This window comes from Ursus americanus, chromosome X (genome assembly GCF_024610735.1).
Source record: "Ursus americanus isolate L20-20 chromosome X, mUrsAme1.1.p, whole genome shotgun sequence".
NCBI classification, from domain to species: Eukaryota; Metazoa; Chordata; class Mammalia; order Carnivora; family Ursidae; genus Ursus; species Ursus americanus.
In genome coordinates this window covers 69,596,451-69,622,496 of record NC_142164.1, presented here as the reverse complement: position 1 = coordinate 69,622,496, position 26,046 = coordinate 69,596,451, and the positions used below count along the sequence as shown (strand labels likewise).

General features: G+C 37.9%; 1 protein-coding gene across 8 annotated transcripts in view; it reads left to right on the top strand.

Moving 5' to 3' along the window:
- Window positions 1-25,639, top strand: part of HEPH (hephaestin) — a 94,722-nt gene extending 69,083 nt beyond the window's left edge. For 6 of the 8 annotated variants that reach the window (XM_087860399.1, XM_087860400.1, XM_087860395.1 and 3 more), the window contains 6 exons: window positions 12,267-12,373; window positions 13,370-13,595; window positions 18,886-19,025; window positions 19,910-20,072; window positions 23,041-23,082; window positions 25,407-25,639. In XM_087860399.1, the coding sequence (XP_087716525.1) occupies window positions 12,267-12,373; window positions 13,370-13,595; window positions 18,886-19,025; window positions 19,910-20,072; window positions 23,041-23,082; window positions 25,407-25,639 (911 nt within the window). The remainder of the gene's footprint in view (window positions 1-12,266; window positions 12,374-13,369; window positions 13,596-18,885; window positions 19,026-19,909; window positions 20,073-23,040; window positions 23,083-25,406) is intronic. The other 2 variants (XM_087860402.1, XM_087860398.1) reach the window with 1 other exon arrangement.
- Window positions 25,640-26,046: the final 407 nt, after the last annotated feature.

The following is a 26,046-nucleotide window of genomic DNA, read 5'->3' as shown; positions in this document are numbered from 1 at the left end:
ACCTTGGAAATGACAACATTTCACTCTTTTTTTACGGCAGAGTAATAGTCCATTGTGCACGCACGTGTGTGTGTGTGTGTGTGTACACATCTTCTTTATCCATTCATTAGGTGATAGACATTTGGGCTATTTCCATAATATGGCTGTTGTAGATAATACTGCTATAAACACCAGAGTGCATGTATCCCTTTGAATTAGTGTTTTTGTATTCTTTGGGTAAATACCTAACAGTGCAATTGCAGGATCATAGGGTGGTTCAATTTTCAACTTTTTTGTTTGGTTTGGTTGGGTTTTAGAGAGGGAGGGAGGGACCAACAGAGGGAGAGTGAGAGGGGATCTCAAGCAGACTCCACGCCCAATGCAGAGCCCAACATGGGGCTTGATCTCACAACCCTGAGGTCATGACCTGAGCCAAAATCAAGAGTCAGATGCTTAACGAACTGAGCCACCTAGGCGCCCCCTATTTTTAACTTTTTGAGGAACCTCCATACTGTTTTCCAGAATTGCTGCACCGGTTTGCATTCCCACCAACAGTGTAAGAGAGTTTCTCATTCTTTATGTCCTTGCCAACACCTGTTGTTTCTTGTGTTGTTGAATTTAGCCATTCCGAGTGGTGTGAAGTGATATCTCATTGTAGTCTTGATTTGCATTTTCCTGATAAGTGACAATGAGGGTCTCTTCATATGTCTGTTGGCCATCTGGATGTCTTCTTTGGAAAAATGCCTATTCATGTCTTCTGCCCATTTTTAATTGGATTATTTTTGGGGGGAGTGTTGAGTTTTATAAGTTCTCTATATATTTTGGAAACTAGCCCTTAATCAGTTGTCATTTGCAAATATCTTATCCCATTCAGTAAGTTGCCTTTTAGTTTTGATGATTATTTTCTTTGCTGTGCAGAAGCATTTTATTTTGAGGAAGTCCTGATAGTTTATTTTTCCTTTTGCTTTCCTTGTCTAAAGAGATATATCTGGAAAAAGGTTGCTACAGCCAATGTTGAAGAAGTTACTTGCTCTGTTCTTTTCTAGGACTTTTATGATTTTAGGTTACACATTTAGGTCTTTAATCCATTTTGAATTTATTTTTGTGTGTGGTATAAGAAAGTGGTCCAGTTTCATTCTTTCACATGTTACTGTCCAGTTTTTCCAACACCATTTGTGGAAGAGACATTCTTTATGCCATTGTATATTCTTTCCTGCTTTGTCAAAGATTAATTGCCCATATAGTTGTAGGTTCATTTCTGGGTTTTCTAGTTTGTTCTATTCAGCAAGGTGTCTATTTTTGTACCCATACTGTTTGAATTACTACAGCTTTGTAATTTAACTTGAAGTCTGGAATTGTGATGTCTCCAGCCTTGCTTTTCTTTTTCAATGTTTCTTTGGCTATTTGGGGTCTGTTGTGGTTCCATACAAATTTCAGGATTGGTTGTCCTAGCTCTGTAAAAAAAAGCTGGTGGTATTTTGATAGGGATTGCGTAAAACATGTAGATTACTTTAGGTAGTGTCATTTTAACAATATTTATTCATCCAATGCATGAGCATATAATGTCTTCCCATTTCTTTGTGTCATCTTCAATTTATCTCATCAGTGTTCTATGGTTTTCAGAGTAAAGGACTTTCACCTCTTTGGTTAGATTTATCCCTAGGTATCTTATGATTTTTGGTGCAATTGTGAATGGGATTGATTCTGTAATTTCTCTTCCTGCTGTTTCATTGTGCAACAGATTTCTGTACCTTGATTTTGAATCCTGTGAGTTTACCAAGTTTGTTTATGAGTTCCAGAAGGTTTTTGGTGGAGTCTTTTGGGTTTTCTATATATAGTTAGCATTCAATCTGCAACTAGTGGAAGTTTATTTCTTCATTACTGATTTGAATGCCTTTTATTACTCTTTGTTGTCTTCTTGCTGAGGCTAGGACTTCTAGTACTATGTTAAATAATAGTGGTGAGAGTGGACATCCCTGTCTTGTTCCTAACTATAGAGGAAAAATTTTCAGTTTTTCCACGAGGATGATATTAGCTGTGGGTTTTTCAAATATGGCCTTTATTATGTTGAGATATGGTCCCTCTAACCCTACTTTGCTGGGGGTCTTTATCATGAATGGATGCTGTACTTTGTCAAATGCTTTTTCTTCATTTAGTGAAATGATCATATGGCTCTTATCATTTCTTTTATTAATGTGATATATCACATTGATTGATTTGCAAATATTGAACCACCCTTGCAACCCAGGAGTAAATTCCAATTGATTGTGTTGAATGATTTTTTAAATGTATTATTGGATTTGGTTTGCTAGTATTTTCTTGAGGATTTTTGTGTTTGTGTTCATCAGAGATATTGGCCTGTAGTTCTTCTTTAGTTGTGTCTTTATCTGGTTTGGTTTCAGAGTAATGCTGGCATTATAGAATGAATTTGGACGTTTTCCTTCCTTCCCCAGTTTTTGGAATAGTTTCAGAAGTGTAGGTATTAACTTTTCTTTACATGTTTGGTAGAACTCACCTATGAAACCATCTGGTCCTTGACTTCTGTTAGAAGTTGTTTTATTTTTTTTCTTTTAAGATTTTGTTTTTCAGTGATCTCTACACTCACCGTGGTGCTCTAACTTACAACCCTGAGACCAACAGTTGCATGCTCTACCAACTGAGCCAGCCAGGAGCCTGTTGTTAGTTTTTTTTTTTTCATTATGGATTCCATTTTTGTTGGTTATCAGTCTGTTCAAGTTTTCTATTTCTTCCTGTTTCAGTTTCTGTAATTTATATGTTTCTAGGAATTTATCTAATTCTTCAGGTTGTCAAATTTGTTGGCATATAAATTTTCATAATATTTTCCTATATTTATTTGTACTTCGGTGGTGTTGGTTGTTATTTTTTCTCTGTCCTTTGTGATTTAAAATATTTGGTTCTTTTGTCTTTATTTTTGGTAAGTCTGGATAGAGGTTTATAATTTTGTTAATTTTTTTGAAGAACCACCTCCTGGTTTCATTCGTTTGTTCTATTGTTTTTTGTTTTTAGCTTCTGTATCATTTATTTATGCTCTAATATTTATTATATCCTTCCTTCTACTGGCTTTAGGCTTTGTTTGTTTGTTTGTTTCTAGTTCTTTTAGGTGCAAACTTAGGTTGTTTATTTGAGATTTTTTCTTGCTTTTTGAGGTAGGCCTGTATTTTTACAGGACCTCTTAGGTCCCTCTTAGGACCACTTCTGCTGCATCCCAAAGTTTTTGGACTGTGATGTTTTCATTTTCATTTATTACCATGTATTCTTTTTTATTTATTCTTTGATATCCTGGATTACCCATTCATTGTTTAGTAGCATGTTGTTTAGCCTCCATGTATTTGTGGTCTTTCCAGATTTTTTCTTGTGGTTGACTTTTAGTTTCATAGCTTTATGGTCAGAAAAGTTGCATGGTATGACTTCAATCTTTTTGCATTTATTCAGGCCTTATTTGTGATCTAATATGTGATCTTTCCTGGAGAATGTTCCATGTGTACTTGAAAAGAATGTTTATTCTGCTGTTTTAGGATGGAATGTTTTGAATATATCTGTTATGTCCATCTGATCCAGAGTGTCCATCAGATCCATTGTTTCCTTGTTCATTTTCTGTTTAGATGATCTCTCCATTGGTGTAAGTGCAGTGTTAAAATCCCCTACTCTTACTGGATTATTATCAATTAGTTCCTTTATTTTTGTTATTGTTTTATATATTTGGATGCTCTCATGTTGGGTGCCTACATATATACAATTGTTATATATTCTTATCAGATTTTCCCCTTTATTATGATATACTGCCCTTCTTCATCTCTTGTTGCAGTCTTTCTTTTCAAGTCTAGTTTCTTCAATAGAATATTGTTACCCCTGGTTTCTTTTTACTATTCATTTGTATGATAAGTGTTTCTCCATCCCCTCCCTTTCAATCTCTAGGTGTCTTTATATCTAAAATGAATCTCTTGTAGGCAGCATATAGATGGGTCTTGTTTCTTATCCATTCTGACACCCTATAAGTTTAGACTGAAGTCTTTAAGGCATTTACATTCAAAGTAATTATTGATAGATATGTATTTATTGTCATTTTATCACTTCTTTTATTTTTGGAGATGTTCTCTGATCCTTTTTTGTCTTTATCTTCTTCGTGTTTTGCTGTTTTTATTTAGTGATATTTTTAGATTTTTTTCTCTTCATTCTTTGCATGTTTATTAGTGGGTTTTGATATATGGTTACCATTATGTTGTATGTAACCTCTTCTGGAAATAGCAGTCTATATTAAGTTGATGGTTATTCAAGTTTGAACCCATTTTTTACTCCTCTCCTCCACACATTTCAGGTATATGTTATTATATTTTATATTCTCTTTGTGTGTGTCAGTTTCTTCACTGATTTTTTTTACAGAAATATTCATTTTTACTGCTTTTGTGTTTCCTGCCTTTATGCTGTCATTTTTAGTTTCCCCTTTGCATTCAAATTGTCCCCTTTAATATTTCTTGCAGGGGTGGTTTGGTGGTCATGAAGTCCTTTAGTTTTTGTTTGTCTGGCAAAATCTTTATCTCCCCTTCAATGTTTTATTTTTTAATTTTTTTGCATTTAAATTAATTTTATTTTTAAAATTTTTGATTTTAATTTAATTTAATTAACATAAACTATATTATTATTTTCAGAGGTAGAATTTAGTGATGTATCAGTAGCGTATAACACCCAGTACTGATTACTTCGTGTCCTCTTTAATGCTCATTACCCAGTTACCCCAACCCCCAGCCACCTCTCTTCCAGCAATCTTCCATTTGTTTCCTATAGTTGAGTCTCTCATTGTTTGCCTCCCTCTCTGTTTTCATCTATTTTATTTTTCCTTCCCTTCCCCTATGTTCATCTGTTTTGTTTCTTAAATCCACATACGAGTGAAATCATATGGTATTTTTCTTTCTCTGACTGACTTATTTCACTTAGCATAATACTCTCTAGTTCCATCCACATCACTGCAAATGGCAAGATTTCATTCTTTTTGATGACTGATATAGATATATATATATATATCTTCTTTATCCATTCATCTGCAAGATTTCATTCTTTTTGATGACATATATATATATGACATATATATATATATTTTGATGACATATATATATATATGACATATATATATATATATTTTGATGACATATATATATATATACAAATGGCAAGATTTCATTCTTTTTGATGACTGATATATATATATATATATATATATATATATATATATGGCATCTTCTTTATCCATTCATCTGCAAGATTTCAGTCTTTTTGATGACTATATATATATATATATATATATATATATATATATATATATATGGCATCTTCTTTATCCATTCATCTGTCAATAGACATTTGGGTTCTTTCCATAATTTAGGTGTTATAGATTATGCTGCTACAAACATCGGGTGCATGTTTCCCTTCAAATTAGTATTTTTGTATCCTTTAGGTAAATACCTAGTAGTGCAATTGTGGCATCATGGGGTAGTTCTACTTTTAACTTTTTGAGGAACCTCCATACTGTTTTCCAGAGTGGCTGCACCAGTTGACATTCCCACCAACAGTGTAAGAGGTTTCCCCTTTCTCTGCATCCTAGCCAACATCTGTTGTTTCCTGAGTTGTAGATTTTAGACATTCTGACTGATATAAAGTGGTATCTCATTGTAGTTTTGATTTGTATTTCTCTGATGCTGAGTGATGTTGAGTATTTCATGAAAAGACATTTCTCCAAGGTAGACATACAAATCTCCTTCTGTTCTGAATGATAGCCTTGCTGGATAAAAAATTCTTGGCTGCAGATTTTCCCCATTCATCACTTTGAATATATCATTCTACTTCCTCTGGCTTACCAGGATTCTGTTGAAAAATCTCTATCTTCCCTTATGTGTTTTCCTTTGTAAGTTAAGGACTTCTTTTATTTCTTTTAAAATTTTTATTTCTCATTGTATTTTGCCAATTTAATTACAGTATGTCTTGGTGTTGTCCTGTTTCAGTTGATTTTGATGGGAGTTCTCTGTGCCTCTTGGATTTAGATGTTTGTTTCCTTGCCCTGGATAAGGGAAGTTTTCAGCTATTATTTCTTCAAATAAATTTTTTGGTCCCTTTTCTCTCTTCTTCTTCTTGTGGGACTCCTATAATACGAATATTATTGCATTTGATGGAGTCATTGAGTTCCCTAAGTTTGTTTTCATGTTGCATAATTCTTATTTCTCTCTTTTGTTCAGCTCCATTACTTTCTATTACTTTATCTCCTAGGTCACAAATTCATTCCTCTGCTTCTTCTAGCCTGCTGTTCATTGCATCAAATGTGTTTCTAATCTTACTTAATGCACTCTTCTTCTCTGATTGATTTTTTTGACTTGTATCTCTGTGGTAAGGGTCTCACTGATGTCTTCTATTCTTTTCTCAAGCCCAGTGAGTACCCTTATAATCATTGCTTTAAATTCTTCATCAGGTATGTTACTTATATCGTTTTGCTTAGATATCTGGCTATGGCTTATCTTTTTCTTTCATTTGGAATAAATTCCTCTTTTTTTCATGTCTAAGTGTCTGTCTTCTTCTGCTTTGGAAAAGCCTGTTATGTCTCCTGCCTCTGAAAGTAATATAATGTAATGAAGAAGATGTTATGTATTGCCCAGGGCCTGGTGCTTCAGGGAGTATCTCTGGTGTGTGCTGCATGCACTCTGCTTTTGTGTTTTGGCTGTTCTTTCCTCTAGGCCAGTCTGTAGATGTTCTCCTTGCCTGCTGTGGTCAGTGTTTGGTTCTGGCTGAATGTGGTGAGTTTTAATTAGGTGTGTTCTGATCTGCTTGTGAAATGAGTCCTGTCACCACTTTCACAGGAAGTGAGGCCCTGCAAACTCTCTGGTCAGGAGACATGGTGTGGGCAGGTGTTTGTGCTGGCCTTCTTGGGGAAGGGATCACCACACTGGGCCTGAGGCAAGATGACTGAGAAGGGCAGTTCCACCAGAGCACAGGTGGTGGGCCTTGGTGTAAGTTAAGTTAGACAGCTAGTGTTGGTGCTATGTTGCTTCCCACAGGTGGTTCTGTGTTTATACTGAGGGGTAGGGGAGGAAGATGGCACTGGCCAGCTCCTTTGTTCCTGGAGAGTTGTCTCCCTGAACATTGCCTCTCAGGGACACAATCTGAGAGACCAAATTATCTCCCAACTCTTTGCCCAAGGCATTTTTCAGATCGCTGTTTCCATGCTATCTGCCCCAGAATTGTTTGCCTGCTTTCTCTCCAGGAACAATGCAGTGCCCTCCAGGCTCTATCCCAGCCAATCCCACTAACTTTTAAAGCTCCAGGTTTTAAGCCCAGGTGATTGTTAGAACTCACAAAATTCAGCCCCCCTCATTTTCCAAGTCAATGATTTTGGGGAAACAAATTTGTGAATTCCCTATGTGCTTCTCTCTCTCTCACCCTTCCCCCTCCCCTCCACAGCAGTTGTGGTCCAATTTTTCCCTTAACTATGTTTCCACACTTCCTACCTCCTTTGATGTGGCCTCTTCTCTCCTTTTAGTTGTGAATTCTGTTCCATCAGACTTTAGGTCAATGTCTGTGGTATTTAAGTTGATTTGATAGTTATCTCATTGTGTTCATGGGATGAAGCGAGCCTAGGATTCTCTACTCTGCCACATCTTCCTGATCCTTAGAGTTCAAAATAGTGAAATGTCTTTTCAAAAATGTACCTATTTTTAATGGGGTTGTTTGTTTTCATATTGTTGACTCACGAATTCTTTATTTATCTGGATACAGAGGTGAAAGCTTGTCTACTATGGTCAGAACAGGCCCCTCTGAGTGTGGAGGTCCCTCAAAAAGTTAAAAATAGAGCTACCTTATGGTCCAACAATTGCACTACTGGGTATTTACCCCGAAGATACAGACGTAGTGGAGAAGGGCCACATGCACTCTAATGTTCATAGCAGCATTGTCCATAATAGCTAAATTATGGAAGGAGCTGAGATGCCCTTCAACTGACAAATGGATTAAGAAGATGTGGTTCATATATACAATGGAATATTACTCAGCCATCAGAAGGAACAATTACCCAACATTTGCAGCAACATGGACGGGGCTGGAGGAGATTATGCTAAGTGAAATAAGTCAAGCAGAGAAAGACAATTATCATATGGTTTCACTCATTTATGGAACATAAGAAATAGCAGGGAGATTGGTAGGAGAAGGAAGTAAAGAATGAAGGGGGGTAAACAGAAGGGGGAATGAACCACAAGAGACTATGGACTCTGGGAAACAACCTGAGGGTTTCAGAGGGGAGGGGGTGGGGGATTGGGAAGGCTGGTGATGGCTATGAAGGAGGGCACATATTGCATGGAGCTCTGGGTGTTTTATGCAAGCAATGAATCATGGAACACTACATCAAAAACTAATGATGTATTGTATGGTGACTAACATAATGTAATAAAAAATTTAAAAAAGATAGGAAAGAGAAAGCAAGATAATTTTATTCTTTCATTCGTGAGGTTTCATTCATTCAATTACCACTTTTTAATGGCTTTACAATAAAATGATTTCGTGTTATAATTAAAAAAAACACAGACCCCTCTGAGGAAATGATATTTGGACTGATATTTGAATGATACATAGGAATAATCCAATTAAGAAAATTTCAGAACAGCTTGACCCATCAGTATAAATAGCTTGAAACAGGAATAATCTCAGTGTGTTTGAGGAGTAAGAAGGAGGCAGTGTAGCTATAGCATACTGAGCAATACAGGTAAGAGTAGGAAATGGATTTGGAGAGATAAACAAAAATCAGAGATATTATGTTAAGTCTTGCAATTCATAGTAAGGAGCTTTTATTTCATTGTAATAGTAATGGAAAGCTGTTGCAGGGAGGTAGCATTGTCTACTTTATATTTTAAAAGGTTACATTTGTTTTTATGTGGGGCATGTGTTATGGGAGGGACCATTTAGATATCTATTATGGTTGTTCAGGTGACAGAAGATGATAGCATAGACTAGGGTAGTAGCTGTGGAAACAAATAGAAATGGATGGATGGGGATATATTTCTTAGGTAGATCCCTCAGAAAGTGTCAATGGATATGAGATATGGGGGAAAAGAACCAAAAAAAAGCTCCTGATTTTTGTCTTGAACAATTGGTTTCACTACTGAGACAGGAGGAGTAGATTTGATAGAGAAGTCAAAGATATATTTTTGATATGTTGAGTTTGAGATGAAAATTAAACAACTTTAAGTGTCAAGTAGGCAGTTGAATAAAGGAATCTAAAACTCAGTGGAAAGGTTGGAGGATGGTTTAGGTAAAGAGAACATGATCAAAACATGGAGCTGTGAAAGTATGGGATATGCTCAGAGGTAAATAATTAGTTAAGTTTGGCCAGTGTCTATTTTGCAGAAGTAGGAAGAGTAAGAAATAAGGCTAAAAGAAAAGTCAGGGCTGAGTTAGAAAGCACTTAGATGCTTGGATAAAGTGTTTAGACTTCACTCTTTGGGTGTAAGGGAGCCATTAAAATTTTGAACAGAAGAATGACTTGAACAAAAAATTGATATCACATAGCAAAAACAATCTTCAAAAAGAATAACAAAACTGGAGAACTTAACTTACCCATTTCAAAACTTACTATAAAGTTAACAATAATCAAGACTTGTTGTAATGGCATAAAGATACATAGACTAAAGGAATAGAATTGAGAGTACAGAAATAAACCCTTATATTTATGGTCAATTAATTTTTATCAAGGGTGCCAAGACTATTTAATGGAGAAATTATAGTCTTTTCAACAAATGGTGCTGAGATATAGTAGATATTGGCATGCAAAACAATGGAATTGGACCCTCTACCTCTCACCATATAGAAAAACTAACTCAAGATGGGTCAAACACCTTAATGTAAGAGCTAAAGTTACAAAAAATTTAAAAGAAAACATAAAAATTTGTGACCTTGAGTTAGAAAATGGTTCTTAGATACAACACTAAAAGCATAAGTGACTAAAAAATAAATAAATTGGACTTCCTCAAAGTTAAAAAAAAAAGTGTGCTTCACAATATACCATCAAGAAAGTGAAAAGTGGCAGCTGCTTCTGGGGGAGTGGAGCAGCAATGGTTCCTTCTGAGTAAGGAAGCCATAGCAGAGCTGGCTACTTTTGGGGGCTTAGCAACAGCAGCTCCTTGTATTGAGGATCAGTGCAGTAGTGGTTTCTACCCTGGGGGAACACAGAGGTGGTGGCTCCTTGTGGGGGGACAGGACATAAGTGGCTCTTTCTTGGGGGGTTTGGGTCTGTTGATGTCTCCTTCTGGGGGAACAGAATGTCTGTGGGTCTTTGGGTGGAGAGTTAAAGCAGCTTCTTCTTGGTGGGGTATGTGGAGTGCAACAGTGCCTTCTGGGGTAGGGCAGAAAACAATGGCTCCTTCTCCTGAAAAATCCAATATTGGTGATTCTTTCCTCAGAGGGAATGAGCAGAAGAGCAGCAGTTTTTTCTGGGTGTGGGGCATGAAATGGTAGCAGCTTCTTGGGAGGATGTCATGGTGGTGTCTCCTAAGGGAGTATAGCAGTAGTAGCTCCTTCTCTGAGGAAACACAGTGGCAATGACTCCTTGTGGAGCTGGGAGCAAATAACCTGTGACTCCGTGGGGAGAGGGAAGGTTGGCAGTGGCTCCTTGGGGCTTCTCCTTAGGGGAAAAGATAAGCTTTGAGGGGGCATATAAGCTACAACTTTTTCTTGGGTTGGGGCAGGGTGGTAATGATCCTTGCTTGTAGAAGTAGCAGAAGGGCATGGACTCAAGGCAGCTCAGTCAGCTGGGGTCAGTGCCAAGAAAGACTCCCTGGTGGTGGTGGTGGTGAGGGTTGCTAGGGTCCACCTTCTTTTCTCTTCCCCCATGACTGTTCCCCTTGGTACCAGCTGCATCAGACAGGGATGATGTAGGTAATATACTTCCTACGCTCTTTTTATATAGCAATGTTCAGGTTTTTACCTGAACATGTTGCTACAATTTCTTCATTATATTCTGAAGCTCTCTTAGAGCTATTTGTGTGGGTATATAGTTGTTTATTCCTTATTTTCCATTGTTATGGTGGGAAGAAATGAGCATTGAGACCTCCTTAGTTTACCAATTTGCTGACATCCATCCTGTATAATTGAATTTGTATAAAATACTCAAAATGGGCATATCTATAGAGACATAAAGTAGATTAGTGGTTGTTCAGGGCTTGGGTGAGCAGGTGATCAGGGAATGATGGCTAAAGAGTGAAGAGATTTTTTTTTTAGTGGTAATGATCTTTTAAAAATTGTGGTGATGTTACAAAATCCTGTGAATATACTAAAAACTATTGAATTGTACACTTTAAATGGGTGAGTTGTATGATATGAAAATTACAGCTCAGTAAAACTGTTATAAAATTAATATGACATCAATTAGAAGATGGATTGGAGAGGACAAAACTTGGAGGCAGGGAAACATGTTAGGGGGTTTTGTAATAGTTCATTTGAGAAAATAAGGATCTATCCTAAGGCAGTAGTATTGGGAATTGGAAGGAGGATAGAATGGCAATACAATGAATTATAGAGGTATAATCAAAAGAACTTACTATTTGGTTGCATGCAGACTGTGTAAAGGTGGGAAGACAAAGAAGACTAAAGTTTTGAGTCTGGGTAAATAGAAGGGTTTTGATATCATTACTAGATGATGGGATCACACATTAAGTTAAAAGGTTCTTTTTTCAAAGGAGGGAGGTGAATTCAGAACAATTTTGGTTTTTGATGTGTTGTCAGGATAATCTTCAAAAGATGTCCAGTATCTAATTAAAAATTTCAGATTGGAGCTTAATGGCAAGGGAGATCTGGTTAAGTGTTTATGAATTACCAATACATAGATCATAACTGACACCAGAAGGTAGCTAAAAGCTTCCATAGAGAGAGTATGGAGAAAGGAAGGAGGGGACTAAGGACAGAGCCTTGGGGAAACAACTGAATATAAGAAGCAGCAGCAGGAAAAGGAGAACCAAAAAAGGAAGGAGGGAGGACATTGTAAGCGGAGAGAACAATATCAGAACTGCTTTACCAGAGGATTGGACCTGGGCTCTTAAAGATAGGGACAGTAGAAGAGAGGCTGAGGGTGTCTCAGGAGGGAGAAAAACAAAGTCACAAAAATAGAATGGAGACTGGCATGGAAATAATAGAAAAAGATATTAAAGGTCCTGAGACTCACTCACCACAGCCTCTTGGGGGACCTGAGATTTGGGGGGAAAATTTGACATGGCCCAACTGGCAATCCTTATTATCCTTCCTAGGCGAGGTTCTCACTTACCAATGGAACATCCCAGAAAGGTCTGGCCCAGGGCCCAATGATTCTGCTTGTGTTTCCTGGATCTATTATTCTGCAGTGGATCCCATGAAGGTAAAGACAATATTGGTTTCCTGGAGGTGAGTTTCATAAATGGGCAGAGCCCAGCCCTGAAATACTGGAGCCCATAGTTTGGAGAAAATTTCTCAAATATGGGGCTTATTTTAATAGACAGAAGGAAGGATGAGGGGAATAGGTAGCACCACATATTTGTCCTAAGGGTTTTCTTCTTTGTTTTCTTTTTCATGGATCCTATAAGTCAATATGCTCTCATTTAAAAAGCCTAGGTTTGATTGTCAAGAGATTTTAGTTTTAGCCCCAAATTTGGTTCACTCTTGCCTTTGGAGTGACTTTAGATGACTAATTATCTCCCTGTTTCCTCATCTGGAAAATGAGTTTATCTATCTAGCCAACCATTCAGTCTGCTGTCAGCAATCATTTATTGAGAGACTATTTTAGGCATTTTACTTGGTGCTTTGGATGATAAAAATCTTAAGATACAGATATATGTATATCTATCTATCTATCTGTCTATCTATCTATCTGTCATCTATCTATCAGCTCCGTAAAAACCATATAATGGAAAGTGCTATAGAGGGTCCATGAGAGAGTAATTACTTCTGCTTGGAGGAGGAGATAATGAAAGGGAACCTGGAGAAGGCACCGCAATGGAAGGTGCATGTACTTTAAACCTTGAAATCTAAACAGCAGTATACCATAAGATAAGGTATATGGCAGAGGGGAAGCCATAATAGGAAGAAAAAAAAAAGCATGAGGAAAAGCACTAGGTAGTGAAAGTGCTTGTGGGTTTGGTGATCGATTGATAGACCAGCTTAGTTATAGTATAGGTTGGATAGTACAGCTAACCTGTGTCCCAAGATGGTTCCGAGGATGAATTCAGATAACAAGTGGAGGTGCTTATGAATGTAAGACATTATGATACAGTGCTGAGCACAGTAGACTTGGATGTCAGCCTTTCACCCTTTAAAGAACTGCTACCCAGGAACAACTCAATTTTGTTTACTGTGTCTTCCTTTTTCCCATTCTCAGGACATGTATAGTGGTCTGATTGGACCCTTGACCATCTGCCGAAAGGGCACCCTGAAGCCCTATGGAGGACGGAATGACATGGACCGAGAATTTGCTTTGTTATTCTTGATCTTTGATGAGAACCAGTCTTGGTATCTGGAAGAGAATGTGGCAACCTATGGGCCCCAAGAGTCAGGCCGTGTTAACCTACAGGATGAGGCTTTTCTGGAGAGCAATAAAATGCATGGTCTGTAGAAAAGAACCTATCCCTCTTCCAAAGAACTCCCCACTGGTTGCATGGGGGTATATGATAGGCCCATCACTACCTAAGGGAGCATAATTCTTGAAAGGATGGGAAGGAAGGTAGGAAGGTGGTAAGTGGACAACTTAGAAGAACTGTCTCTTAACTATTGTACATTTATATACACAAAGCAGATAAGCAGTCCACATGAGATCAGGTATTCATAAAGCAAGAGGCTGACTCTCTAAAGTTGTTGTAGTGACACCAGCATACTTTAACACACTAAAAAATAAGATGGACGTTTATGACCCTCAGTATACCTGGCGAGTTGGCTGCTTATGGGCCCTCTGCTTCAAAATCCTGAGTTTAGTCTCTCAATATCATCTTATTTCTTTACCATTCTGAATCTGGGATCTGCTTTCTCAATAGATTCCAATATAGATGGATGAAGTCAGCTTGTCTTTTAGTCTATTTTCAAAACAAAGTTTCAATTTACAGAGAATAGAATGTTGGATTTTTATTACATACAATGAAGAGCTTTTTGATGCTTGGATGTATTTTGGAAATAAATTGTACATCCAAGTCTTCCTTTATTTCAGAGATCTGTGTATCATTTCACAAATGAGAAAATCTGAGTGATAACTTAAATACATTGAAACGTATGAAGTGATTTCTCACCATCCTTTCTAGTGCAATATTTCTTTGACCTGACCTGCGAAGAAGGTGCAGCTTTGATAGTGACTCCAATGGAACTCAAAATTAGTATCTCATTGTCACATAGATTTTAGCAATTTCCCCTTGATGGAAATAAAAGTGATTCACATTGGACTAGAAGATTCACAAAATGAATGATGTGAACTTTCTAGTTCCTGTCAAATCAGAGAAAAAGGGAATTAGGGCATAGTTAGGCCTTATTAGTGCCCATTTGTTTAGTTAATGCCCATTTCTATCTGTTAATGTGTTAATTCATCTAAACTCTTCAGGTATCAGTCCATCTACTTATTTATCAGGTATCTGTTGAGCTCTTTCTGAATGCTGGTACTGGAGATAGAAAGATAATGTTGGGGCACCTGGGTGGCTCAGTCGTTAAGCGTCTGCCTTCAGCCCAGGGCGTGATCCCGCCGTTCTGGGATCGTGCCCCACATCGGGGTCCTCTGCTGGGAGCCTGCTTCTTTCTCTGCCACTCCCCCTGCTTGTGTTCCCTCTTTCACTGGCTGTCTCTCTCTCTGCCAAATGAATAAATAAAATCTAAAAAAAAAAAAAAGATAATGTTGGTAGCTGAGTAATATTCCATTGCATATTACTCAGCTACCAGAAAGAACGAGTTCTCAACATTTGCTGCAACATGGACGGCACTGGAGGAGATAATGCTAAATGAAATAAGTCAAGCAGAGAAAGACAATTATCATATGATTTCTCTCATCTACAGAACATAAGAACTAGGAAGATCGGTAGGGGAAGAAAGGGATAAAGAAAGGGGGGTAATCAGAAGGGGGAATGAAGCATGAGAGACTATGGACTATGAGAAACAAACTGAGGGCTTCAGAGGGGAGAGGGTGGGGTAATGGGATAGACTGGTGATGGGTAGTAAGGAGGGCACGTATTGCATGGTGCACTGGGTGTTATACGCAACTAATGAATCATCGAACTTTACATCAGAAACCAGGGATGTACTGTATGGTGACTAACATAATAAAAAAAAATTTTTAAAAAAAGAAAGATAATGTTGGGGTCTGAGGGAAAATAAATAATATATTCTTCCCTTCTCTTCCAGATTCCTGAACCAATTAAAATTTAAAAAAAGGATAGAGAATCTTAAGATCAAGTGTGAGCTTACTAAGAAGGCTAATTGGAAACAATTTATTTCTGAAACTAAATGGACTTGCTAATACTACCCCTGTAGTGGATAGGTTTTCTACCCTGACATTGACATAAATAAACAACAATAGCCCTCCCCTTTGCAGGGGTAGAATCTTCTCTATAGTGGCATAGTAAATCTATTTGCATTATTTTCTGTGGTCAGATTGATTCAAGAGATAGAAGATTCAGAGGAGGTGGAGTTGAGCATTTTTTAGTTCTTTTTTTCAAATTCACAATTTAGTTGGGATAAGTAGAAACAGACTATAAATTTTCCTCCCATTATTTCCCCTCTTGGAGTGTAAAGTAAAAAATTACTTCCCCTCCATAAGAACATGAAGGGAACAGGAATGTGTCCCGGACATAGTCCTGACAATGTGAATTAACATGGCTATGGGTAGTTTGTTGTCTTCAGAGCATAGGATATGGCCTGGGAAGAAACAGATAATGAGGCCCATGCATTAATATCATTATAAAGCTCAAGGACATGACAAATTCTTTTTATTTAGCATATGTTGTAGGCTCAGGTGTCTGCTTGGTGCTCTGAAGAATACAAGGAAACTATATTAGTATAGTACATACATTCATTTCCTGCTTACTAGGAACCCATAGTCTAGTTGGGGATATGAGCTTCCACAAATTAAAAGATAAGTGTACAAGGGAGTTTCTGGTGAGTTCCAAATAGTGGTACAAACAATATTGGTGGGGTTCAGAGGTAGATGGATGTTCAGGGAATGAGAGGTACTAAGAGGAGCTAGATGAAGCAAGTGTTCTTGGATAAGGTGAAGTTCTGACTGGGTTTTGAAAAGATGAATAAAAGAAGGCAGGATTTCTAGGGGGAAAAGATCAGAAGCATGAGCAAGTACACAAAGAACATGCATATGGTGACATATGGGGGATGGTGAATAAAATGCGCTAATTGGAATAAATGTGTTAGATAATGAGACATGAGTATGGGAATGTGGTTTGGGCTTATATTTTGAAGGACCATGCTGGCTGAACTAAGGAGCCATGGTCTTGATCTTTTAGACAGGAGAGAGCTATTATAGTGTTTTTTTTTAAATTATTATTCACATATGATGTATTATTTGTTTCAGGAGTACAGGTCTGTGATACATCAGTTTTACATAATACACAGAGCTCATCACAAAACATACCCTCCTCAGTGTCCGTCACCCAGCCACCCCATCCCCACCCATCCCCTCTGCTCCAGCAACCCTCAGTTTGTTTCCTGAGATTAAGAGTCTCTTACGGTTTGTCTCCCTCTCTGCTTTTGTCTCATTTCATTTTTTCCCTCTCTTCTGCTATGATCCTCTGCCTTGTTTCTCAAATTCCACATTATCAGTGAGATCATATGATAATTGTCTTTCTCTGATTGGCTTATTTCGCTTAGTATAATACCCTCTAGTTCCATCCACATCATTGGAAATGACAAGATTTTTTGATGGCTGTGTAATATTCCATTGTATATATATACCACATCTTCTTTATCCATTCATCTGTCAATGGACATCTGGGCTCTTTCCATTGTTTGGTTATTATGGACATTGTTGCTATAAACATTGGGGTTCAGGTGCCCCTTTGGAGTACCACATTTGTATCTTTGGAGTAAACACTCAGTAGTGCAATTGCTGGGTCATAGGGTAGCTTTATTTTCAACTTTTTGAGGAACCTCCATACTGAGGTTTTCCAGACAGTTGCACCAGCTTGCATTCCCACCAAGAGTGTAAGAGGGTTCCCCTTTCTCCATATCCTAGCCAACATTTCTCATTTTATGACTTGTTAATTTTAGCCATTCTGACTGATGTGAGGTGGTATCTCATTGTGGTTTTGATTTGTATTTCCTTGATGCCAAGTGATATTGAGCACTCTTTCATGTGTCTGTTGGCCATTTTGATGTCTTCTTTGAAGAAATGTCTGTTCATGTCTTCTGCCCATTTCTTGATTGGATTATTTGTTCTTCAGGTGTTCAGTTTGATAAGTTGTTTATAGACTTTGGATACTAGCCCTTTATCTGACATGTCATTTGCAAATTTCTTCTCCCATTCTGTGGGTTGCCTTACTTTTGTTGATTGTTTCCTTTGCTGTGCAAAAGCTTTTTATCTTGAGGAAGTCCCAATTGTTCATTTTTGCCTTTGTTTCCCTTGCCTTTGGAGATGTATCTAGGAAGAAGTTACTGTGGCCAAGGTCAAAGAGGCCTGTGTTCTCCTCAAGGATTTTGATGGATTCCTGTCTCACATTTAGGTCTTTCATCCATTTTGAGTCTATTTTTGTGTATGGTGTAAGAAAATGGTCCAGTTTCATTCTTCTGCATGTGGCTGTCCAATTTTCCCAACACCATTTGCTGAAGAGACTGTCTTTTTTCCATTGGATATTCTTTCCTGCTTTGTCAAAGATTAGTTGACCATAGAGTTGAGGGTCCATTTCTGAGTTCTCTGTTCTGTTCCATTGATCTATGTGTCTATTTTTGTGTCAGTACAATACTGTCTTGATGATTACAGCTTTGTAATAGAGCTTGAAATCAAGAATTTTGATGTCATCAGCTTCGGTTTTCTTTTTCAACATTCCTCTGGCTATTTGGGGTCTTTTCTGGTTCCTTACAAATTTTGGGATTATTTATTCCATTTCTGTGAAAAAAGTTGGTTGTATTTTGATAGAGAATGCATTGAATGTGTAGATTGCTCTAGGTAGCATAGACATTTTAATAATATTTGTTCTTCCAATCCATGAGCATGGAACGTTTTTCCATTTATTTGTGTCTTCCTCAATTTCTTTCATGAGTATTCTATAGCTTTCAGAGTACAGATCCTTTGCCTCTTTGGTTAGATTTATTCCTAGGTATCTTATGGCTTTGGGTGCATTGTAAATGGGATCAATCTCTTAATTTCTCTTTCTTCTGACTCATTTTTGGTGTATAGAAATGCAACTGGTTTCCGTGCATTGATTTTATATACTGCTACTTTACTGAATTCCTGTATGAGTTCTAGCAGTTTTGGGGTGGAGTCTTTTGGGTTTTCCACATAAAGTATCATATCATCTGTGAAGAGTGAGAGTTTTACTACTTCTTTGCCATTTCAGATGCCCTTTATTTCTTTTTGCTGTCTGATTGCTGAGGCTAGGACTTCTAGTACTATGTTGAACAACAGTGGTGATAGTGGACATCCCTGCCATGTTCCTGATCTTAGGCAAAAATCTCAGTTTTTTCCCATTGAGAATGAGAGCTATTATAGTATTTTAAGCAGTAGAATGACATGGTCAGATTAGTTATTTAGAAAGACCACTCTGATAACACCAATGTGTAAGACAGACTGAAGGGAGGCAAATGGCTAGAGATTAGAGATGTTAACAAGTTATTGCTATCATCAGACATGATAGGGATTAGCTCTAAAGCAGTGGCAATGGGAAGTTGAAATGAGAGAAATGAAACTTTTTTTTACAGCCATTAATGGAAAGCTCTACAGCAACCTCAGGGGTCTTACCATGTACCAAGGAGAACGAGTGGCCTGGTACATGCTGGCCATGGGACAAGATATTGACCTACACACTGTCCACTTCCATGCAGAGAGCTTCCTTTATCGGGTGAGTAAGAAAAGGGCTGAGTACCTCAAGAATGATTAGAGGAATGCTTTGATAGTCATTAAGGAGGCAGGGAACAACTTCTTAAGGAACAAGGTATTAGTTAAAAGAGAAGAGATCTTGTACATGGAGAATTGAGCTGGGAATTCTAGTTTGGCCGTGTATTCCAGGGTCAGTCACTTCCCTCTAGTCCTTAGCTTTTCCTTCTAGTATAGAAGAAATGAGTAACTCATTTATGGTGTAAGTAGGTTAAAGAAATCAATGTAATTGGATATCAGACAAGGACTGGAGAGATGGTGAACAGTGATCTTCAGAGCCAGAAACTTCAGAGTGATAGCTCAGAATCTATGGAAGTTCTCAATCCATTATCAGAAGAACTTCAATTCAGGAGCTACATGAACAACATACAGGTTTAAAAAAAAAGATTTAGTCTTAGGGAAAGGGAGCAGAGTTGAAGTCATTGATACAGAATTAAAGATATAGAAGTGTGATAAAGGTGATAGCATGGAAGGGAAACTAAATTGAGTTCAATTTCTAAAGGAAATATGTGTTTCCTTCCTAGGAGTCAAGTCTTAAGCTAAATTCCCCAGATGTCAGCCTGCTGAAAAGTATGGAGATATTAGTTTTAGCCCCCAGAGGAAGCTGGAATGTCTTTTACTTTGGGGCACTTTAAGAAAAAGTAGGAAGAGAGGGTCTCTGTTGATTTGGTTGTGTGGATGGGTTTATAGGGAAGATGGATAGGTGAACACTTTAAGCTGCTCTCTGATCTATGAATCTTGGAGTCCCGTGTCCTGATTGGGACATCTAAGCTTTTTTAGCTCCTACAAGCTCTGAGATTATCTCTTTACCCTTCATTTCCTCTCCCCCACTCCCAATCTTTTTTTCAGAATGGAGAGAGCTACCGGGCAGATGTGGTAGATCTGTTTCCGGGGACCTTTGAGGTTGTGGAGATGGTAGCCAGTAACCCTGGTACATGGCTGATGCACTGCCATGTTTCTGATCATGTCCATGCTGGTATGGAGACCCTCTTTACTGTCTTGTCCCAAAGAGGTAAGGTCTTACTTTCCAAGACTGGAAATTTTCAAGTGCTTTATGTAGCCTACCGGAACCAGTTAATCCCAGAAATCCTTGCACCTGTTTTTCTGATCCCAGAAGAACCACTACTTAAGACAGAGCATGCCCACCCAGGTGTTCTCCCAACTAACATTTCTCATTCTCCTTTGCCCCCTTGTTCTTGCCACCTCCTAATTACTTTGACACCTATTGATTTCACATTGGTTGACCCAACCTGAAACTCGTTAGGCTCTATGCGTTGATGCTTAGCATAGATATGCTTCCTTTGAAATATATGTCATTTGAATATGAATTTATTATTTTAAGAATCATTAGAAATGCTATCTCAAGAAATCTTGCAAATGAGTCCTTTCTTTAAAAAAATATAATTCTGATAGTCACTTCTTAATTGATCTGTTTTTTGGGGCTTGTGAAAAAGTTCTTTCTGTCTTGGAACAATTTGATCTAAAGCTAGGTGGAGATATTGGCCTTCAATTACAGCTTATCCCAGAAAAAGTTGCTACCAAAGGTAAAAAAAAAATGTTTTGTCTTATATAATTATATGGAGAGTGAATTGCTGGGGTAATTTCTTTACCAATCAATAATTGTTTGTCACGAAGAACATAGAAGTTTAGGCTACCATGGACTTTGTGTCTTTGGGTCCTTAATTGTTTAAGAGCCTCTTGACCTGAGTCTAGGATTTCCAGTCATTGGCATGTTATCAGTGGAAATAGAAAGTTTAAAAATGTCTTTGGGCATTCAAACAAACTTATCAAACCAGGGTAGAGAACACAATTCTGCTATGTACCCCTGAAGAAAGAGAAATTGTCCATTATGATAGCCTGTATCTTTGAAAAACTTTCTTCTCTAGTAACCCATAGTGCTAAAATGTGGCTTCAACTCACTACTCCTAGTACTATTCCTTACTACCCAGATAGGTCCACAGAATTCTTTGTTGTGTTTTGTCAGTCCTTAGAACCAAAGTTAAGTGATGAATTGATGTGTCATCAAGATGCTATAGATTCAGGGTGCCTGGGTGGCTCAGTCGGCTAAGCATCTCCTTCTGCTCAGGTCGTGATCCCAAAGACCTGGGATCGAGTTCCATGTCGGGGTCCCTGCTCAGTGGGGAGTCTGCTTCTCCCTATCCCTCTGCCTCTCCCCCCTCACTCATCCTCTCTCTCTCTCTCTCAAATGAATAAATAAAATCTTTAAAAAGTATATGCTATAGATTCAAGATAACAGGTTCTATCTGTCTCTAATAATGAGTTATCCAAAATCTGGACCATTTAATAGACAACATACTACCACAATACATATCATCAGAGAACTTCCATGAATAAAGATAGCTCATACCTCTGACAATGAGCCCACCCATAAAGCTCACCTATTTGCTTTTTTGTTTGTTTATATTCACGATAGTCTAAGTCAATATTGTTCCAACTACATATGTGCTAACTGGCCAACCAAAGGAAATAGTTGAAGATAGATAGGGAAGAAAGGACTAATTGTTGAAACCGGGTTCCTGGTGAGGAAACAGGGGATGAAAACTGGAGCTAAAATGAAAAATTAGACTGGAGTAAGTTTTTGTTTGTTTGTTTGTTTACTAAAAGGGGAGAAAGGACAGAAAAGAAAATGATCAATGTGTACGTTTGGGTGAGGGGCTTGTCAGAAAAAATATTTCCATTTTATGGTCTCTGCTTCATTTGTGAGAGAGAAAACAGAGTCATTTGCTGAAAGTGAAGGATAGTTGGTAGGATAAGGAACTTGAAGAGATTGGGCTAAGGTTTGAAATAACACTCCAGGAGATGGGAAAACAAAGTTTACTCTTAGTGATGGAAAATCAATTAATTATTGGCAGGCAGCATTGAGGACCTGAAGTTGGACACAAAGAATACTGATATTTACAATTACATGAATTTTCTCCACCAATATTCAGCAAATCAGACAAAACACAGGGAAAGCACAGTTACTGTTGTTTTCGGTAAATGATTTTTAACACTCCTAGTAAGTTAGTAGTTGAGGTGATATACCATAGAGTCTAGCCAGACTAGGAATGGGGGGGGGGAGACAGGATGAAGCTGATAGTTTAGGGGAAAAAATTGAAGGATCCAGGAGCTAGAGATCTTTATGAAGTGAGGATAACAGGTTAAATGGAATAAATAGCATTAAAGCATTGAAGGAATAGAAGAAGGCTGTTGTTAGATTTTATATTTCTGAGATGGAGCAGTTCTGAATAATAAGACCAATGTGACCATGGGAGGTGTTGATAGAATAAGAGTAGATGTACAAGTTGTTGGAGTTAAATGTTCCAGAAACTGTGAAGCTTGAGTGGTGAATGGTGGGAATTGAGAAAGAGGAAGACTGAGCCAGTTACCACTTCATTCCATGAATGAAAATAACTACTATGTAACAGTGATAAAAAATGGTTGTGGGTTTTCTTACCAAATAATATAAACCTTAAATGAGACAGATATTTACCACAAAAAGGGGGGGGGAGGAACAATTATCTCAAAGCAGTATTGAGAGGATATAAAGGAAACATAGTCCTCAGAGAAGAGCTTAGCTTCATTAAAGCCAGAAGAGGAAGAAGTGTTCTGAGAAGAGTTTGAATATTTAGGGATGTAGTTTTGACAAGGAATAGAAATTTCCTAAAGGGAGAGTAGGAAAGGGTGACAAAAAAAAATGTGGGTAGGAAGTACCAATAAATATGTACATAATGGCAGAGGGGTGACTTACTTTTTGTACTCCTAAGCCTATGTTTTTGCTTATATTTTTGTCACTACTCAAAATCAAATCCATAAACCAATATTTACTTTGACCATAAGGTAGTTAATTCCAGGTACCTTCATTTTGCTTCAGATACCACAGAAAAATTCCTCTAACCAATGCCAATGCCCACAGCAAAACTGTGGATTGGTAGGAATAATAAACAAAGTTAATTATCTTCTTGTTTTCCTTTTTCCAGAACGCGTAAGCACTATCACCATCACCAAAGAGATTGGAAAAGGTAAGGAGAATAACGCACAAACTGGGTAGTTACATGTGGTATGTACTTGGGGAGAAGTGTAGTGCCTCTAAAAGATGAGACTCACTGACCAAAATATGGACTACAATACTAGCAGGAAGCATTCTAAGATTTCTGTAAGACTTTAAAACACAGGAACCCAAGATTCAGCTTCTCTAAGCAGGTTTATTCTCTCTTGCCTCCACTCCTAACTTCCTAAATTGAGGAAAACAACCTCATCCCCAGTTAAAAGTTGCTATCTTAGCTTCCCTCCTAATGTGTGAGGGGGAAGAAAATTCAGGTTTTCGCTGGGTTGGACATGAAGCAGCTGTAACACAGACATAAACTACTCACAGAGATAAAATGAAACTAGTACAAATACCATATATACAGTCTGCATCAGCTATTTTTATTCTTGTATCTATGGAATACCAAATAGCTGATTCTTTGGAACCAGCCATTTCTGCCCTTCAAAAAAAGTAGAAATTCTTGTCCTATCTAAACTAGGTCCAAATAGTGTTTTCATTCTCTCCCACACCATTTGTACCTGGACTGAGAAAAACTCAAAGTTATGAGAGCTAGAAGGGACGTTAGAGATTTAGTCTGGAGTTTAGAGATTAGTTTAGAGATTTAGTCTCCAGTTTAGTCTGGAGAATTTTTTTCAGTTATGTTTGGAAAAGTCCTGATGATCTCCCTAAGTAATTTATAAACTGTCAACCAGGGGACTAGGGTGTGTCCTGGAGGGATTGGGGTAAGGTAAAGTGAGGCTGAGAGAGTAGAATGCCATACATATACGTGTGTGTGTGTGTGTGTATACATATTTTGTATGTATATTTGGATACACATAATACATATTTCTATGTACATACATACTCATAAGCTCTTACTTGTTAGAAAGGTTTCACAATGGGGAAAAAAACCTCAAAAACTGTTGGTCTAATAAAACCGAATATCCACATGAGAAACTGAGAGATGGAAGGTAATTTGTCCAAGGTAATTTGTCCATGGTAGAATGTAATCTCAGAACAAGGATGTTTTCCAGCTTCCATTTGAACTCATTATATTTCATCTCTCCATTCTTTAAGAATGTTCTTTCATCCATTTATATATTTATCAAACATGTGCTGAGTTCCAGGGACACTAAAACAAGTAAGACATACTCACTAGTCTCCAGGAGATTTGTGTTTAGATATGGAAAGAGACACAAAAACAATAATTGCACTGCTGGTATACATTGTTTAAAAAAAGGGCAAAAAATAACAACTATCAGTTATTGTGCATTTGCTATCTTCCAGGTGCTATACTAAATATCTTATAAATATTAACTCACTTAAATCTCACAAGAAACCTCTGAGCTAAGTATGGTTCTTATCACCATTTTATAAAACAGGATACTGAAGTCTAGAAGAGAGGGGGATTAGTTCAGTTGGCCCAGGCAAGTAAATCATGGGAATACAAACTGTACAGATACTTTGGGAACACAGAAGAAAGGACCATTAACTGCCCAGCTAAATTGAAGAAGGCCTTGCAGAGACCTGTAACATTTAAGATGGGTATAGAAAGGTGAAGAGAGAAAGGGATTTCAGAAAGTCTTGGGAGCCTGAAAGAGGGTCACTTACTCTGAGAAACAAATGAGTTATTGTGGCTAAAGAGTAGAAGATAAAACTTCTAAAAAGCAGATTAGAGCCTGATTGTGAGAGTTGGAATGCCTGGCTTGATTCTGAGTTTTACTCTGTGGGTTAATTGGAGATCAGCAAAAGTCTGTATGCCAGGAACTAAGACAACCAGATTATTTCACCTGGAAAGGTCAATGTGACATCAGTATTATCATGACCTGAAAAAGTGAGAGACTGGACAGCACAGTGGCAGGCAGTTGTCATGGTCCAATAGTCAAATTGAGCATTGATAAACTAGACGATTGAGTTATATTGCCTCCCTGAAGATTCTACTCATTGCTCTCCATTCTATCCTCTGGAAACATGCAAACCAAATCCAATTCTTTTTATTAGTATTTTTTTTATGTCACAAGCTTTTATATATTTGAAGAAATATATCAAGGCTGTTTCTACTCTGAGTTTTAGTTCTTTCCATGAGGGGATTGGGACCTCAATAATTCATAAGGGCTTTCTCAGCTGTGACATTTTGTTACACAAATTCTTTGTAAGCTCTAAATCTGTCTTCATCAGCTGGTCTTTTTAGGGATAGGAGCAGTTCCTCTGTCCAGTTTCAACAGAGTTATTTCCTCTTTCCCAGGAGTTGACTGCAAATAGTGCCACATTAGAGTACTCTCCAGCCAGGGTTCCCATTTTTCTCTTATTCCATTTCAGCAACAATCCTCAGAGACATTGGAGAAGAGAATGTGAGGATGCTGGGCATGCAAATCCCTGTAAAGAATATTGAGATGCTGGCTTCTGTTTTAATTGTTATGAGTGTCATTCTCCTGCTCATTGCTCTGGCTCTTAGTGGTGTGGTCTGGTACCAGCATCGTCAGAGAAAGCTACGACGCAACAGGAGGTCCATCCTGGATGACAGCTTCAAGCTTCTGTCCCTCAAGCAGTAACAGGTGAATCCTGCAACTGCACAACTTGAATGCAGTCCCAGAAGGCCATGCTCTAGTAACTGACCCCGCTGTCAAAGGGACATGGGTGGTAGACAGGCAGAGGAGGGAATCAAACTCATCTGGGCATTTCTTCACCTATTTATTTACATGGAAATTATGTACTTTGTCTTTCTCTTTATTTTTTTTTCTCCACTTGGGCAGCTGGAATGAGGGAGTCCCCTTGTATCCTATATCACAAATTTCAACAGCTGGATTATATCAACGACTGACACTTGGAAGATCTGGAAATTCCTAATAACCGATTCTTCTTACAAAGTAGATACCAAGGGTAAAACTCATTGATTAGGTTTCTGTTGCTTTTCAGGACCTAAGCAAGTTCACTCTGATCAAGGTTCAGTGAGCTGTGA